The sequence below is a fragment of the Cadophora gregata genome, assembly GCF_030347475.1.
Source record: "Cadophora gregata isolate MNR1 chromosome Unknown scaffold_15, whole genome shotgun sequence".
Lineage (NCBI taxonomy): Eukaryota > Fungi > Ascomycota > Leotiomycetes > Helotiales > Ploettnerulaceae > Cadophora > Cadophora gregata.
The window spans coordinates 1,089,406-1,104,715 of record NW_026695938.1 but is presented as its reverse complement, the minus strand read 5'-3'; the positions used below and the strand labels follow the sequence as shown (position 1 = coordinate 1,104,715).

The 15,310-nt window shown below is 49.6% G+C and overlaps 6 protein-coding genes across 6 annotated transcripts; 3 read left to right on the top strand and 3 right to left on the bottom strand.

Moving 5' to 3' along the window:
* Positions 1 to 176: 176 nt before the first annotated feature.
* Positions 177 to 899, bottom strand: ONS95_004975 (uncharacterized protein; the record flags this gene model as incomplete). The annotated part of the gene is made up of 4 exons (XM_058498363.1): positions 177 to 499; positions 554 to 661; positions 710 to 827; positions 894 to 899. The coding sequence occupies 4 exons, from the start codon at positions 897 to 899 to the stop codon at positions 177 to 179; spliced, it is 555 nt and encodes a 184-aa protein (XP_058351877.1).
* Positions 900 to 1,042: 143 nt separating this feature from the next.
* Positions 1,043 to 5,352, top strand: NAR1 (Cytosolic Fe-S cluster assembly factor nar1). Its single transcript, XM_058498362.1, has 2 exons — positions 1,043 to 2,096; positions 2,153 to 5,352. Exons 1-2 carry the CDS (start codon positions 1,992 to 1,994, stop codon positions 3,779 to 3,781), a joined length of 1,734 nt encoding a protein of 577 aa, XP_058351875.1. The 5' UTR covers positions 1,043 to 1,991; the 3' UTR covers positions 3,782 to 5,352.
* On the bottom strand, positions 3,830 to 4,655 carry ONS95_004973 (uncharacterized protein; the record flags this gene model as incomplete). Its single annotated transcript, XM_058498361.1, has 2 exons — positions 3,830 to 4,421; positions 4,474 to 4,655. The coding sequence occupies 2 exons, from the start codon at positions 4,653 to 4,655 to the stop codon at positions 3,830 to 3,832; spliced, it is 774 nt and encodes a 257-aa protein (XP_058351876.1).
* On the top strand, positions 5,353 to 6,826 carry ONS95_004972 (uncharacterized protein). The gene is made up of 3 exons (XM_058498360.1): positions 5,353 to 5,958; positions 6,028 to 6,125; positions 6,185 to 6,826. The coding sequence occupies exons 1-2, from the start codon at positions 5,727 to 5,729 to the stop codon at positions 6,066 to 6,068; spliced, it is 273 nt and encodes a 90-aa protein (XP_058351874.1). The 5' UTR covers positions 5,353 to 5,726; the 3' UTR covers positions 6,069 to 6,125; positions 6,185 to 6,826.
* ONS95_004971 (uncharacterized protein) lies at positions 6,827 to 9,863 on the bottom strand (the record flags this gene model as incomplete). Its single annotated transcript, XM_058498359.1, has 4 exons — positions 6,827 to 8,626; positions 8,675 to 8,843; positions 8,896 to 9,589; positions 9,642 to 9,863. 4 exons carry the CDS (start codon positions 9,861 to 9,863, stop codon positions 8,233 to 8,235), a joined length of 1,479 nt encoding a protein of 492 aa, XP_058351873.1. The 3' UTR covers positions 6,827 to 8,232.
* Positions 9,864 to 11,117: 1,254 nt separating this feature from the next.
* ONS95_004970 (uncharacterized protein) lies at positions 11,118 to 14,922 on the top strand. Its single transcript, XM_058498358.1, has 3 exons — positions 11,118 to 11,571; positions 11,705 to 13,928; positions 14,040 to 14,922. Exons 1-3 carry the CDS (start codon positions 11,481 to 11,483, stop codon positions 14,326 to 14,328), a joined length of 2,604 nt encoding a protein of 867 aa, XP_058351872.1. The 5' UTR covers positions 11,118 to 11,480; the 3' UTR covers positions 14,329 to 14,922.
* The last annotated feature ends 388 nt before the right edge of the window (positions 14,923 to 15,310 follow it).

Genomic DNA, 15,310 nt, shown 5'->3' with positions numbered 1-15,310 from the left:
AGCTCAGCAACTCACCGAGATAACTCGCCTTCGATGTTTTCATCTGGGGAAGATACCCCCCGGATGCCTCAAGAACCACGATTCCCGATTTTATGCCGACCTTTTTTTATTTTCCTAGTTCCAAAACCCGTAAAAAGCACTAATCGTATTTGTTGTCAACTTATCGGTCCATTCCTCTAAATCGCCTTTCCCATCTGTCTCTTCTTGGCAGACGCAGACTCCTTCGATGCAAATGGAAACCCACTGGTCCTCTTATCCGCACCCGTCTTCCTGCTGATCCTCCCAGACGTCGAGGCAAACAGAATACACCACAATCCGACGGAAGCCAGGGCACCTGAACCAATCGCTCCCAGGACGAAGGGTGTCTGGCCCGAGCCAGTGTAGCGGGCATAGCAGTAGAATGCCATGGCAGAGTGGTACACAAAGCTTATTGTCAAAACTGGTACCGCGTATGGTGCTTTTGGGTCTGAAGCATCGGTTGTGACAGCGGCATTTGTGGCTGGGATAGTCAGGACAGCTCACTCAAGGAGACAGCCTTAGGCTTGGGACTCACTATCGGAGATCGAAGAGGTAAGGGGGACTGAGCCTGTTAGGAGCACGATCATGATCCCGAGGGTTAACAGCGTCAGTCCCAAGCAGCGGGAGAAGTATTGCTCGAGAGCTGGCATCTGTAAGCTGGAGAACTTGAGAGAGGAAAGCTTTGGCATACGAGTAGCTTCTCTGACATCAGGAGAGAGTAGAGTGATAATTATTGTAGGAGATACAATCAATGGAGCAGCTTGGAGAGCCAACCAAGAGGCAGATCCGTAAGAGTAAGTGTAGAAGACCTGCGAGAATTAGATCTCGACTGATTCCTCGTACCTACCACACCTGGTAGCTGGAAAGATACTCACGTCCATACTGTGACTTTTCAGTGTGATGTGAAAATAAGGGACAGATGAGGATTCGGGTCGGAATGAAGATGGTACGAAGATAGGACTCTGCTCTATTTTGCTGTTTTTTGTTGTTGTTTTGTTACGAGTAGGTTATTTTGTTTTGTTTTGTTTTCTTTTGTTTAGTGCTGTGAAGTAAAGTGACATGACATGACAGCATGAGCGCTGAGCGAGGAGGAGCTACGTCATCGCCCAGCCGACATAAGGGACTCTCGGTACGTACTGTACGCTGTACGAAGTAGGTAAGCTCAGGCTAAGGTAGCGAGAGAGCACTGGAGCATCAAGTCCGCGCATGACAATGGTAAGAGGCAAATGTACAAGGTGCTGTAGAGTGAGTGAGTGAGTGAGTGGAAAGCTGGCCCCTCTCGGCTCTTGGACTCCTGCTGTTGAAGCTCATCCTAAAACTACCTACCTACTCCGTAGGTAAGCTTGTGGGCAATAATCTGTTGTAGTTCAGTGCCCTCTATTCTGACAAGAGGATTGATTGTGCTTCATCAGATCAAATAAGATCTGATGTCTCCACATGCACATCTAGATAGGGTTATGTCTGGAACACTGAGCCTGAGCCTGAGCCTGAGCCTGAGCCTGATCCTATTCCTGATTCTATTCCTATTCCTATTACTATGCCTATTCCCACCTCAATCCTGATTCTGTTCACGCTTTCGCAGGGTCCCAAAAGAGTTTAGGGCGGGGTACACCACAAAAGGAGACGGTCACGGGCCTAAGATACCCCAGAAGTTGAAGCATTTCCGATCCGATAATCGGGCTCGCATTACCAACCAACTGCATTGGCCTACCAAGAATATTTGAGCTACTCCTACCTAAATTCCGCCCCGTCAACAATTTTACGTCCCCGCAACTCCAAGAACGAGGAAATAAACCCACGCTGGCCGGGCCGGGCTGGGCTTTCTCTTTTCTTCTCAGTTCGAACACCATCTACGAGGGATCACCTCATCTGAAAAACAGCAAGCCAACGAGCAGGCCGTTCGTCCGATCCCAAAACGACAAATCTACAAGACTAGCGGCGCGACGTGCTCGCAGCTTGCCACATCTCAAATTATGTCGGCCATCCTGTCTGTGGATACTTTGAATGACTTCATATCTCCAGGTGTAGCTTGCATCAAGCCAGTCGAGACACTCCCGGCCAAGCCACAGAGCGAAAACGCAAGTCACCCTGCCCTTTCATCCATCTACCACGAGTTATCTAACAAATTTATCAGAACGAGTACGAAGTATCATTCAACACCGAAGCCCCTCCCGCCGACCTCCCACCCGCTCAAATATCCCTAACCGACTGCCTCGCCTGCTCAGGCTGCGTAACTTCGGCGGAAGCTGTGCTTGTGTCTCTACAATCGCACGCAGAAGTGCTGCAAGAACTCGATTCGGGACCAGCATTACGACTTAGGAGAGATGGAAGCGGGGTGGAGAATCTAGATACGGGGGGTAAGATATATGTTGCGAGTGTGAGTCCACAGACGAGAGCGAGCATTGCGGCGACGTTCAAAGTCACAGAGAGCGAGGCAGGGTACATGATCGAGCAATTATTGAGTGGGCCAAGGGGTATCAAGGGCAGGGCCGTTTATAGAAATGGTTTCCAGTGGGTTGTTGATACAAATGTTGCTCGGGAGGCGTGTTTGGTACTTGGGGCTGATGAAGTTACGCAATCTATGGCCACTGCCGAGGGGAAATCGAATGCGGCAGAGGAGGGAAGCGCTTCAAAGCAACCAAAGAGGCCAATATTGTCCTCCTCGTGCCCTGGATGGATATGCTATGCCGAGAAGACACACCCGCACATTCTCCCACATTTGTCACGCCTCAAATCGCCGCAAGCATTGATGGGAACATTATTGAAGACGACATTGTGTCAGAAACTTGGAATTTCGCCAGATAGGATATGGCATGTTGCAATTATGCCATGCTTCGACAAAAAGTTGGAGGCTAGTCGAGAAGAACTCACAGATGCGGTTTGGGAGGGACCCACCGGTGCTCGGGGTGTAAGAGATGTCGACAGTGTTATCACGAGCAAGGAATTGCTTATGTTGGCCGAGTCGAGACGAGTGGACTTTGCAAAGTTGCCCCGAGCCCCAATAGCTCGGTTACCATTCCCAGACCAGAAGTTGGACGCCTTCCTCTTTCCATCTACTAAACGACGGAAGAACAACGTTCCAGCTTCCGGCACATCAGGAGGAAACCTGTACTATGTGCTTCATAATTTTGCATCCCAGCACGCAGGCGCGACTGTTCAGACAGCTCGTGGGCGGAACGCAGATGTCCTTGAATACTCGGTCACGTCGTCAGAGGGCGAGATTCTATTAAAAGCCGCTCGATACTATGGGTTCCGAAATATCCAGAATCTTGTTCGTCGGCTAAAACCAGTGAAACCTTCTAGGATGCCAGGCGGAAAGCCTATCGGGAGTGCCAGAAAGACTGCTGGAAAGGCTACTGGTCCAGAATATTCATATGTGGAGGTTATGGCCTGCCCTGGAGGGTGTACCAACGGAGGAGGCCAGATCAAGGTTGATGATCCTATTCTCTCTGGTGTAGAGGCTAGCCATGTCAGGCCAGGTCCGCAAGAGCAGAAAGAGTGGCTGGCTCAGGTAGATGAGGCCTACTTCTCTGGAGAAGACAGTGCTGACGGAAACGTCTCGGTCTCTGGTAACGATTTGGTGGACGGAATCTCCCCTTCATACATTAAAGATACCCTGGCCTATTGGGCCGCCACTACAGGTTTAGATTTGGGAAGGCTCGTATATACGAGCTATCGCGAGGTAGTAAGCGATGTTGGTAAGAAGGTTGGTGATGCCGAGAGAGTCATAGAGATCGCCGGTAAGATGGGCGGTGGATGGTAGTGGCTGCTAGTCAAGATGGGGTCGGTTGGTAAATCTAGAGCAGAAAATTCAACCCATTCTCCCTCCTCTGTTCCCGAACCCCCTACCGCTACTGTCGGGTCCGCGAGGTGCTCGAATAACTTGATCCTCGTCCTTGGGTGTGGATGTGCCTGATCGTCTTGTCTCTCCGTTGCGTTTCTGGGTTCCTGATTTTGCAACAGAATTAGGATCGAACAGTTCCTTAGATCCTGACTGGCTCTGTGGTCGAGAGTTCTCTTGTCGACCGTTACCTCGTCCCCTACCTTTCCCTCGAATAGATCTAGCCTCCTCAGTCGGTGACGTTACAATCCCCGGCGTTGACCTCCCGGAACCTGTCACAAATATCCTCGCACGCGCTTCATCATACTTCTTTTGCTTTTCCTGGCGGGCTTTCTCTGCTCGTGCTTTCAATTCCTCTTGAGTAGGCTGGTCCTGCCTCACCTCTTCCTCCTCGTCGTCTTCCATTGTCATTTTGGCTAGACCAGTGACTGGGTCAACCTTCTGAACCATGCTGGGGGTAGGCTTGCGGCTGAGGACCCTCAGTGCTGGTTTGAACTCTTGCTTGAGAGGTGGGGCTTGGGCCTCGCGCGCAACTAGGAAATAGGGCACTTCAGGTTCCTCACTACAAATGGCTTGTTAGCAGAGCGAGCGATGGGACTGCCAAGTCGACATACGCAGTTTGCCAGATCTTCTTGTTTGCTTCGGCATGTTGGGCAAGACGCTGAGCCTTCGTCAGCTTAACGTGGTCCGCAGAATTGGCAGCCTCAGCTGCAGCAGCAGCAGCATCTTCTTGGTCGGCTTTGGTGTTCCAATCGTCGTCGTCCCAGGCGTCAGGAACGGCGGCTTTCTTGCTCATCTTGGGAGAGTGGTGTTGTGATCTGGTCGACTTCGTTGTGAAGGATGGAGGGGTGAGTGCGAGGGTGTCCAAAAAAGTGCTGCACTCTAACTTGGGAGTAGCACTGAAGGATGACGGGAGGACGGCTGGACGGTACCCGAGCGTACAGTACTCGTACAGTACCGTAATTTACTAGCGTACCTGGCGCGAAGAACGTGGGGTCGTTGCGACCAGACTTGATCTGGCCTAGCTTGGAGCCTTGGAGCCTTGGACTGGGATCTGCCGCCAGAGAGCTTCGACCAAGGAACCTGAGCCTGTGTAGGTAGGCTGGTAGGGTAGAGTAAGTAACTCTGAAGATACCTAGACGGCGCAAAGAGGCTGCTACTCTATTAGTAGGTGTAGTAATGATGTTTGATAGGTGTCCTAGGTACTGTCCAATACCCAGGTACGAATCACATGATGGCTGCCTCTGCCTCTGCCTCTGCCTCTGCCTCTGCCTCTGCCTCTGCCTCTGCCTCTGCCTCTGCCTGTGCTGTTCCCATTTAACGCTTCACTCAACTCTGTCGCCAGCACAGACAGTGTTGTACGAAAGGTACTAGGTAATACTGGCAGACTGGTACTTTACAATAGTGTACCTAATAGCCGAGGCGGGGAGCTGCTCAGGTGCTCAGGTACTCAGGTGCTGCGACTGCTGCTTTCTGCTGGTGCTGTTCCCACAACTCGCCAGGCAGGCAACCAACAACCTGACCTCCGTGAACGTGAACCTGAACCTGAAGGCCAACCTGAAGGCCAACCTGAACTCCATCGTTGTCATCTGTCTCAAGGACCTCGGGACCCAACCCACCCCCACCTGACAGTGAGCGCAAACTTCAATTCAAGAAATGTCCTGTAAGCGAAAGCGAAAGCGAAAGCAAAAGCAAAAGCAAAAGCAAAAGCCAGGCCTTCTTTTCTCCCAATCTGTTGCCCCTCTTCACGGTTCGACCTGACACTTATCCAGCCTCGCAGCAGGACCCCTCCACCGCGACATCCGCTGAAGCCACAAAGACCAAAGCCTCCAGCTCCCATTCAAACTCCCAATTGGAAGACATTGATATGGAGGCTCCCGACTCCCCGCCCGAGACTGGCCATGCCAGCTCCTCCAGCCAGGTCCCACCGACCCCAACCCAAGCCAACACTTCTGGAGGTCGAGTCAATGGTGAGAGTAGCAGCAGCAGCAGCAGTAACAAGGCCAATTTTGGCGCCCCAGGCTCGAGTTGGATGACAAAGAAGTTCAACGAGGAGTATGAGAAGGCCGAGTCAAACTTGTTGGATCGGGGTTGGGAGAGTAAGTCCTAAAGGGGGGTTCGAGGGGCGCTGCCTCTCAATAGCCGAACGTCACTGATCATTCTGATAGACAAATATGGTGATCCTCTTTACAACAGTACACCGCAATAAGTGGAATTTGGGCGGGCGGTAGCTGAAGTGGGTGATACTCACATCTATGCTTTGAAGGTTAAGTCCCGCATCTGGAAAGAGACTTAGTGACGATTGAGACTGACTGATGGCTTTAGGAGAACCTTACAGTGCTTCGCTCAAACATTAATGAACGGCACAGCAATGTGCTTTAGCGAGCAACTACGATTCTCCATAGGGTACATTTACATGGCAGGGATCGGAGTTTGGAATGACTTCTTGAAGTACTGGGCTGGGATGGTTAACAAGTCAAGGCGTATTTCACTGGCATGATCCTTTTCCCCCGCTGACTGCACAATGCAGTATGTCAAAATCATTATGATCATGTGGGGAACTTATTCTACAGGTAAAATTGCCGTCTTTCATGAAATTCATTGTGACACCAGCAAGAGCTGCGTAACACATGAGATGTTGTATTTGAGTTAGCCCTTTCGTGTGAGCGGTTGTGTATATATCGCCAACAAAAATACAAAAAGGGGTGTGCTCCAGACCGCGAGCAATCTGCAGCACTACCTGCTTGGTTCTATACCCACAACGATCTCTCACTCATCTGGAGGAGGTACTTGCTTCTTACTATATGTGTCTCATCCTTCCCTCGCATTAACGCTATGAAAGCATGTGTTTTTTAGCTATCTCGTTTGAGGAGGAAGGCTGGGCATTGGAAGGTACTAAAGTAGGTCAAGCCGTCCTGCCAGATTACCCAAAACGTTCCGATGAAGCAATCACATTCTCATCCACGCGCACCAATCTCACGAGCTAACCAACAATGCTCCATGGGTTTCCAGAACAGACACAGAGACTGGCAACGAACGATCCAACGTACTTTGTAATAACGCCATAACACTCTCGGCGGGATGGAATCTGAAGTTCAAGGCAGCATGTTTCGAGTGTCTCCAGACTTGCGCTTAAATACTCCACCCACACTCGTTGCAAGCCATGGCCATCTAAGGTGGATGCTGATAGTCGGAACCTGCTAAAGCTAGAAACGTGTATCAACGCATTGCATTCTCTATTTGCTCTCCTCTGTACGTTACAGATCAGGTCTTCAAACGATAGAAATATCTGTAATACTTATCTCCTCTATCCAACCAGTTTCGAGACTACCAAGGCTGCAGTTCCTTTCGTCAGATCAATAGCTAGGCACCCTTCGCTATAACGTCTAGCTTGAAAGCCCGAGGACGCCTTAAATCCAGCCTTTCAACTTGATTGCAACCCCAGCTGAGGCTGCAAAGACATCTATAAGTCTTCCCTTGATGACAGTACATTGTACACATACTACGGGTAGAACCCATATCATCCATTTCTAAAAGGTTCGTAATTTTCTCTTAGTGGGCAAAAGCTCCTGTGCGGTGCCATTCTTCTCACGCCTGTATAATATTTCTACTGTACAGAGGCGGGCATAATGACCCTTACCCACAATCTCATTATGAGAGGTCTGAATAGTATCTACCTCCAAGCACCGTCTATTGAACCCGAGGATCACATCTCGTTCATCTCCTCGTCCAAAATGTTGGGCGCAGTGCCTTGACGAACATCATGTTTGGAGGAGAATGATCCATTTCCGGAAATCTCAGCGAGACGGCTGACGCAGGATCACAGACGTGGTGCAGCATCGTGAGTAGCTACTAGGCTTCCTTCAAGCTTCTTCAAGCTTGAGACAATAGTGGTCTGACATGATCCAGATGCTTTCCTCCCAGGCTTTTCGTCCATTCAGGTAATACCTTTCCACTCGCTGTGAAAACCTTGAAAGTTCTTCCAGGTATAGCAGCATGACCTTCTCCTTCGCCCCTCTCCTTGCCAGGCATCTTGCCAACGAAGTCTCCTCTCTTCTCTCCTTTTCCCGCTTCGGGCAGCCACTTTCCTGAAGCTCATCAACGCTCAGAGTGCGAAATATCCTCTATATGTCTCTATAGCAGGAGGCCTGCCGGTCTTTGCGAAGAATTGTGATGTGGAGTTTAAGGGTGGGAGGTGGGAGGAATAGGCCCATATTTCTGATAGTGAGATGGATCATAGTGAACGGTCGTGAGGTAGAACCCAGGGTGGTGGAAATGAGATAATTGTGACGAGAGCGTTCACGTAAGAGGGTTGGAGAGTATTTTTACACAAGACCTCGCGTGTGTGAAGTATGAAAGTTTTAAGTTCATCGCTAAACACGTTGCCATGACCAAAGTCCTTTGGCGGCCTTGACACTATTCTTCACGCTTATCCGGCTTGCATGCCTCGAGAGAGCAGGCCGGACGACAGTATCGTCATCTCTAGTTGCTGGTTCACTCTGTTCTTTACTTTCCCTCAACCTGCTCAACTCCTGGATCTTCCATGCTCTCAAGAACCACATACAGAGCGCGGCTCCAATGTACATGAAACCGGTAAACAATTGTGCGTGCAAGTAAATGTTACCGCTGTCTTGCCGCAGTTCTAGACCGATGGGTTCGGAGAATGTGCAGGGGAGGACGAGTACTAGCCAAACAATTGATAAAGCAGAATTGAGAATCTTAATTCCGACGACTTCTGCTCCGACGGGGCCGATAGTTGTCCAAAAACTAGAGCCGGTCAGAAGTGAAGAGAAGACGATGGAAGTAGTAACTCACGTTCCAGCAACTGTACCTACGATAATAGCGAAGAATATCAGAACGCCATAGCTTGTTGCGAATATCCAAATTACGAGGCTGAAGAAGCCTGCTAGGAAAGTACAAGTGCCTGCCATGTTGATGCGGCCAAATGAATCGCTAAAGTATCCAACAAAGGGTCGTCCGAGGCCTGCATAATGGTCAGTTACTTGTCAAAGCAGCATATGTAAATTGATGATTACCTTGACCAAGATTAAGCAATGCACCTATGACAGATCCCTGACTGGCCGTAAGTCCAACGCTTCGAGCGTAACTCGGTAGCGAGAAAAGAAGCACAATATAACCTAGCATCGAGAAGAATCCCCAGCCAAGCAAGAGCAGAAATTCGACTCGCTTGAATAATTTCACATCGAAAGCCATTTGGACTGAGCCAACCAACTTATTTCGATCTCTGATGAGGATCGTGCACAAAATGTTAAAGAAGCAAGAGATGATCGCCAAGATACGGAACGCCCATCCTAGACCGATGGATTGGATCATGGCATTCGTAGCTAGGGAATAGATCAAGCCTCCAATGCCGCTACCAGCTGCTGCAATACTGTTGGCGAATGAACGATGTTTGCTGAACCACTGGGGAATTAGTCCTACACTTGCAACGAAAAGGAAGCCCATTCCGAAACCAAATGCAAGACCTTGGGAGAGGAAGAGATGCCAAATTTCCCAAGCCCATGACGCGCCTAGCAGACCTGCGGTCTCAAGGAAGATTCCAATGCTCAGGGTGAATTGAGTCCCGAATCGTCCAACACAGACAGTTGCTAGAGGGGCGATGATCAAGGCCATTGAGATTGATAACCCGCCAATGAAGGCATATTCGAGAGCCGATGCGCCTGGGAATGTGTTGTGTGCCAAATAGTGGGCTAAAAAGACACCATAAGACTGTCACATATTAGTGAGTATTCAGATGCCAGGAGTGTACATGATGACACACACTGTTAATCCCCCAAGTATGCGCATTCACAAGTGACACGCATGCCACAACGACCCATCCATACCCGCCGTCAGGAGGAATATCATCGGGTTTCTGGGCCTCTGGTCCTCTACGGTCTTCTGGGTCGTCGGCGATGATCGACTTCTCCGACAGAGCCTCGTTTCTGGGATGCTCCAATTGCCGTTCGAGATCAGTACCGTCTAGATCTTTAGACCGCCTCATTGCCACCAAAAGATATGGAGAGAAATTTCAAGGAGATAAAACCCCTGGAAGGATAGAAAGAGGGTCGAAAGAAGAGGCAAATATATACATGTCCCAAGGCTTTCATGCAATAGGAATTCGTCGGCAGCAGTCGCCGCAAAGTATATCGAGAAAAGGCTCATACGCTCAACAGTGGAGAGGATGGACATTTTGAGAAGGAGATGAGGATCCTCTCAAGAGGCTAATGGATGACGAAGTGGAGCAAGGTAGCCAGATTTTTCCATTCTCACGCTCTACGCCGCCACTACCCCGCGAAACGGGTATTGCAGCGCCATCGGGAATAACGAGAGAACGGCAACAGTAAGGACTTGGACTTGCCTCGTAGAATGCACTACCTACCTATGTAATCTACGAGTAGATGCCGTGATGCCGACGGGACCCAAGCACTTACCTAATGCCTTCGATGGTCAGTACGACGGACAGTACAGTACTGTACGGTATTTTCTTTGTCGTCCAGAAGAGCGACTCATAGTCGGAAGGAACATTGGCACTGTACTGGGAAGTACTGCAATTGTGGTGACTGATAACGACGCTGTCTGAGAGGCATATCAAGCAAGAAGGGAAGGGGAGAAGATTGCAATTTATGTACAGTAGACGAGGCTCTGAGCAGCTTGCCCTTGCCTTACCAGACGCCCCCAAGTTTGCGCGTGTTGGTGTTGATGATGGTGATGTTGGTGTTGGTGTTGGTGTTGGTGGGGGGTGCAGGCGTGGTGTTCCAAGAGCCAAGGTTGTGTTGGTGTCTGCATGCTTGCGCTGGCATGGATGGCACGCAGGCACGGTAGCACCACTCGGCGACTCTTTTTCTTTTCCATTTTCGCTGGAGCTCTCCACTCATTATTACAGTACAGTATTGATATTAATTGAGGTGCTGAGGTGGAAAGCGGTGAGAGGGATGTTCACGGGGAAGAAGGACGAGAAGCCAGAGCCAGAGCCATGTCCATGTCCATGTCCATGCATGCAGAAGAATGAAGGCTTTCCATGAGAGCCATGGCAGGAAGATAACCTACCCACGCTACATTTTTACAGCAGTTTCAGGTCAACAAGTAAATTCAGATTTACATTATTGCAATGATTCACGAGGAACAAAATCGATCCCGCTGCTGCGTGGTCGAGTTGAGTGCACACTGCACACTGCACACTGCACAGGCAGAGACAGACAAGTTGGCGTGGGGTGGCGTCGCCCGGCAACAGATTACTACTAGCCTTGTTGACATTCTGGGATCCACGCTCCACCACCGTTGCCGGCAGACCATTCGCCAGCGGATACAGCACGAAGCATCTCTTTTGTTTTGACTCACTTTTCGTCACACACAGCCAAATGGCCTGCTACAGTACCTATTAACTTTAAATTTACCTGATATTGCCCTTATGCGCTGCCCGTAAACAAACTGGGCCCTCCCACACTCGTTGCTTCTTCTACAACTATCTCCCCGGATCCAAATACAAATACAAACATTGGACCTTCGCACCCGAGCCTCACGAGATACCAATATCCTACAACTCCCTTGCACGGCTATTTCGACTTCAAAGGAGTACAGAGATCAAGCATAACTGGGCATCCAGGCTTCTTTTCAAACAATGTTCCCGAGAGGACGCCCGAATGAGTCCAAGGACCGAAATCGTAAAGTAACACCACCAGGACCAGTATATATGAGCAACGACCAGTTTGGTATGTTATCTCTGCCCCGAAAGACAGCTGCACCTACTCCTGCGTTCTACGTCTTCGACATTCACTTTCAGTTCCCTGCAATACACTTGGTTTTGAGCTTCAGAGTTCCCACCGGAAATCTAACTTCTCGTAGCTTCATATCTGTCGGACCTTCGCAACAATCGAGTTGCTCGACCCAGTGGTGCTAGGCCACTACCTGACAGCAACCGCCGTGACTCTGATAGAGGGGTAGCCCCGACGGTGCCCGCAGATCAAGCTTCGACGTCTCCAGTCGCATCTGCTCCTCGTTCCTCCAGTGTTCAATCTCACAGACGAGCTCAGTCATCTCTCTCTATATACTCGTCTGTGACGTCGCGAACTGGCAGACAGCTAGTGCAACGTCCCGATGGTTTGCAGAATGCTCCAAAACCTTTGAAAGCATCAGATGTCGTCCCTACAGCAACTTACATGGAGCGAGGTCTTCGCTGGATGGAGAAAGAAGAGGCCGTGTCCTTGAGAGAAGCTATGGAAGATATGGATTTGAAGCCTCACGAAGAAGAGGAACTTCGGATTCACAATGCTGCTCAAGAAGAAGCTTCGGAACTTGTTTATCAACATCAATTCCCCGAGTCTGCCAGACAAACCGACGCTCCTTATCGGTACAAAGACCATCTGCGAAAGAACAGCTACCAACACGCTCGCGCGCAAAGCGTTGGCCGTTACAGCGGACTGAACATTGCAACTGGGTTGGCACGAGACATGCCTCGCTCTGTGTCCGGAACCTCAAGCTGTAGCGGTGGGCTCCAGTCTCCTCGCAGTCGAATCTCTAGCGAAGGTTCCGACTACTTCAGACAGAGGAATACTAGCCCTGATACCACCATTCGAAGTTCTATTGACTCTGTAACGGATATTCGGCCATCAGCAGGCTCCAGTAAATCTTTCGGTAGTCTCTCAAGCCGCGTTAGGCCTCAAGGTTCAAGGAGAAGGAGCAGTGGCAAACGCAATGTCAGTGGGGAGGTTACTGGTACTTTCACAGGTGAACAAATCTGGGAGGAGCCTGAGCAAGATAGTTCGGACCGTGGACGCACCGCAGAAGTTCCTGGCATGCCAGCACCACTTCGTATCAAGCCTCGAAATCCTTTGAACCGGGTGCAATTCGCACAAGATACCGCTACACGATCCCAGAGTACCCCTCCAGAGCCAACCAAGAAGCTTTCTGCCTTTGAGATCCACCGCAACCCACCTTCTCAGTCGAGAAACCCAAATTACACTGCGAATCCTCCTCTTGCAGCTCATGGTCTCAAGGCCAAAGCAATCCCCGATAATGAAGCACCGGCTGTGCCCACGAAAGACGGACTCGAGATCAGAGGCGAGGACATTCGTCAAGCTACTAGTATGCGTCTGAAGGATCGCAGTCCTAAGCTGCCGACTCCCACAGCTGTAAGCAATAAACCGGGACGCCCGATTGTAAGCTTCGACTCCAATTGGAAACCGAAGGAGGCTGATGTGAAGCCAGAAGTGCGAAGAAGATCACCATTTGATCGGATCGACAGGGGCTCCTCCAGCAGTCAAAGGCAAAGCCTACCTGCTCACTCAGATTCGAAGGATGTCCCATCCCCTATCCCGACCGTTCAGCTTCCTGACACTCCCTCAATCCAAGTAACAAAAGAGGCTACGGTCCCTATTCCAGTCATCAATTTTCCAGATTCTCATCCATCTGTCCCTAAAATCAATCTTCCTGACTCTAAGCCGAATGTGCCTACAATAAACTTCCCGGATTCTACACCCTCTTTCCCTACAATTAACCTGCCGGACGCACCCACTATCTCAGTTTCAACTCCTAGTATACCTCAGATTACCGTCGGGGACGCTTCCACTTCTCAATCCGCTAGACCACTTCCTTTTCCAAAATCGTCTGCTGGTCGAGCAGCACAACGACCAGTACCACCACGTTCTCCGCGTGGCCACTGGTCTCCAGCTGGAAAAAGAGCGACTGCAACATGTCACCAATGTCAACTATCGATCGAAGGAAAGGTCGTCAAGCTCAGTGGAGCTGCAGAACATTTCCATCCTGAATGTTTTATCTGCTTCACATGTGGTACGGGCCTCGAATCTCTAGAGATTCATCCTGAACCCAAAGAAAAGTGTGCCGAACGTCTTGAACGAATCAGACGCAGGATACAAGGAGAGCAAATCCCAGAGATCGAAGGTCAGACCGTGGCAGAAGACGGCGATGAACGACTGCGATTTTATTGCCATCTCGACTTCCACGAATCTTTCGCACCACGATGCAAACACTGCACAACGCCAATCATTGGCGAGCACATGGTAGCTCTTGGTCAGAGCTGGCATTATGGACATTTCTTCTGCGCTGAATGGTAAGTGACTCTCGGGAATCTGATCGTTCCCCTCGGTCTACCTTTCCATCGGCATGCAGTCTCTTATTTTGCATCCCAACTTCAAGCACATTTACTGACTCTCTGATCCAGCGGTGATCCATTCGAGAAGGGACATACGCATATTGAGAAGGACGGTTACGCGTGGTGTCTGAACTGCCAAACCAAGCGGACAGAGCGGCAAGCTCCCAAATGCAAGCAATGCAACCTGCCCGTTATTGGCGAGTATGTCCAAGCACTGGGCGGCGAGTGGCATGAAAAGTGTTTCCGATGTGCAACTTGCAAGAACTCTTTCGACGACGGCGCTTTCTACCCTTTGAAGGTTGGGAATGGCACTGCCGTTTTATGCATTAGATGTATCGAACGGGAGTTGAAAAAATGATCACGTTGGTTCCGCTTGCTCTGTTATCTTTTGGGGTCTCTCCAATCAAGTCTTTTTTTGCAGACGCTCCTTGCATTGACTCTCATTTGTCTAGCTGAGCATCGGGAGGATTACCCTGGCATCTCAAATGGCGTTGTTTGTGTTTTGCGGATCAGAAAGAGCGATGGAGCCCGGGGTAGCAAAGCAACATATCAATATTAATAATCATACTTCATTTCGAAGATGTACATGCTTGTAGACTGCTGTAGTTAGATGACCTTACGAACCTTTACGCCAGAATTGCGTCTAGTCTACTGTGCAAAGAGTTTGACACAATGCTTCTTCGCTCCTTCCAGAAAGCTAAATCAGACTGTCGGTCTTGAAACGAATCCGAAGGTAGAAACAGTTCAAGGATAGATTAGCCCAAGGGACTGGCAAGCTACTGAGGTACATATTGACTATCGAGTGGCCAACTAATCGCTGGCTAGGGTTGAAGCCATTCGGATATTTCTCATTCACCACAGCTGGCAATAAGTTTATAAGTCTTCTACGTCTTCAGTCGCACGAATTTAAATCACCCTAGGATCTATGATTGCCTAGTCTATTATCGCCGGCACTGGTTCGCCATGGTATTTTGTTTTGTCACTTAACACTGCTAATATGAAGGGGGCATAATTGTTTCTGGTGTCCCAAATCAGCTTATGATGTGTAACGATAACTGATAGTAATTTGTCAAAGAACTTCTGTTTGTTATAACATCTTAATCCTAAAGTATTTTTTCGTCTCAGTGACTATCTTAGGTTTGTGAGTTCCATTGTACTACCTCCAAGGGGAGCTAAGTGTAGAAATGGACGCTCATGAAAGTCATGTAATATGCTTTAAGTATTACAAGAGCCAACAACCCTAGCTGTCCTGTAAAATCGAATCATACCGGGAAATATGGATTATATGACCAGCTGTAAGGGAAATCATAGTCATGCAGGTGGACTTGATGTTGTTTATG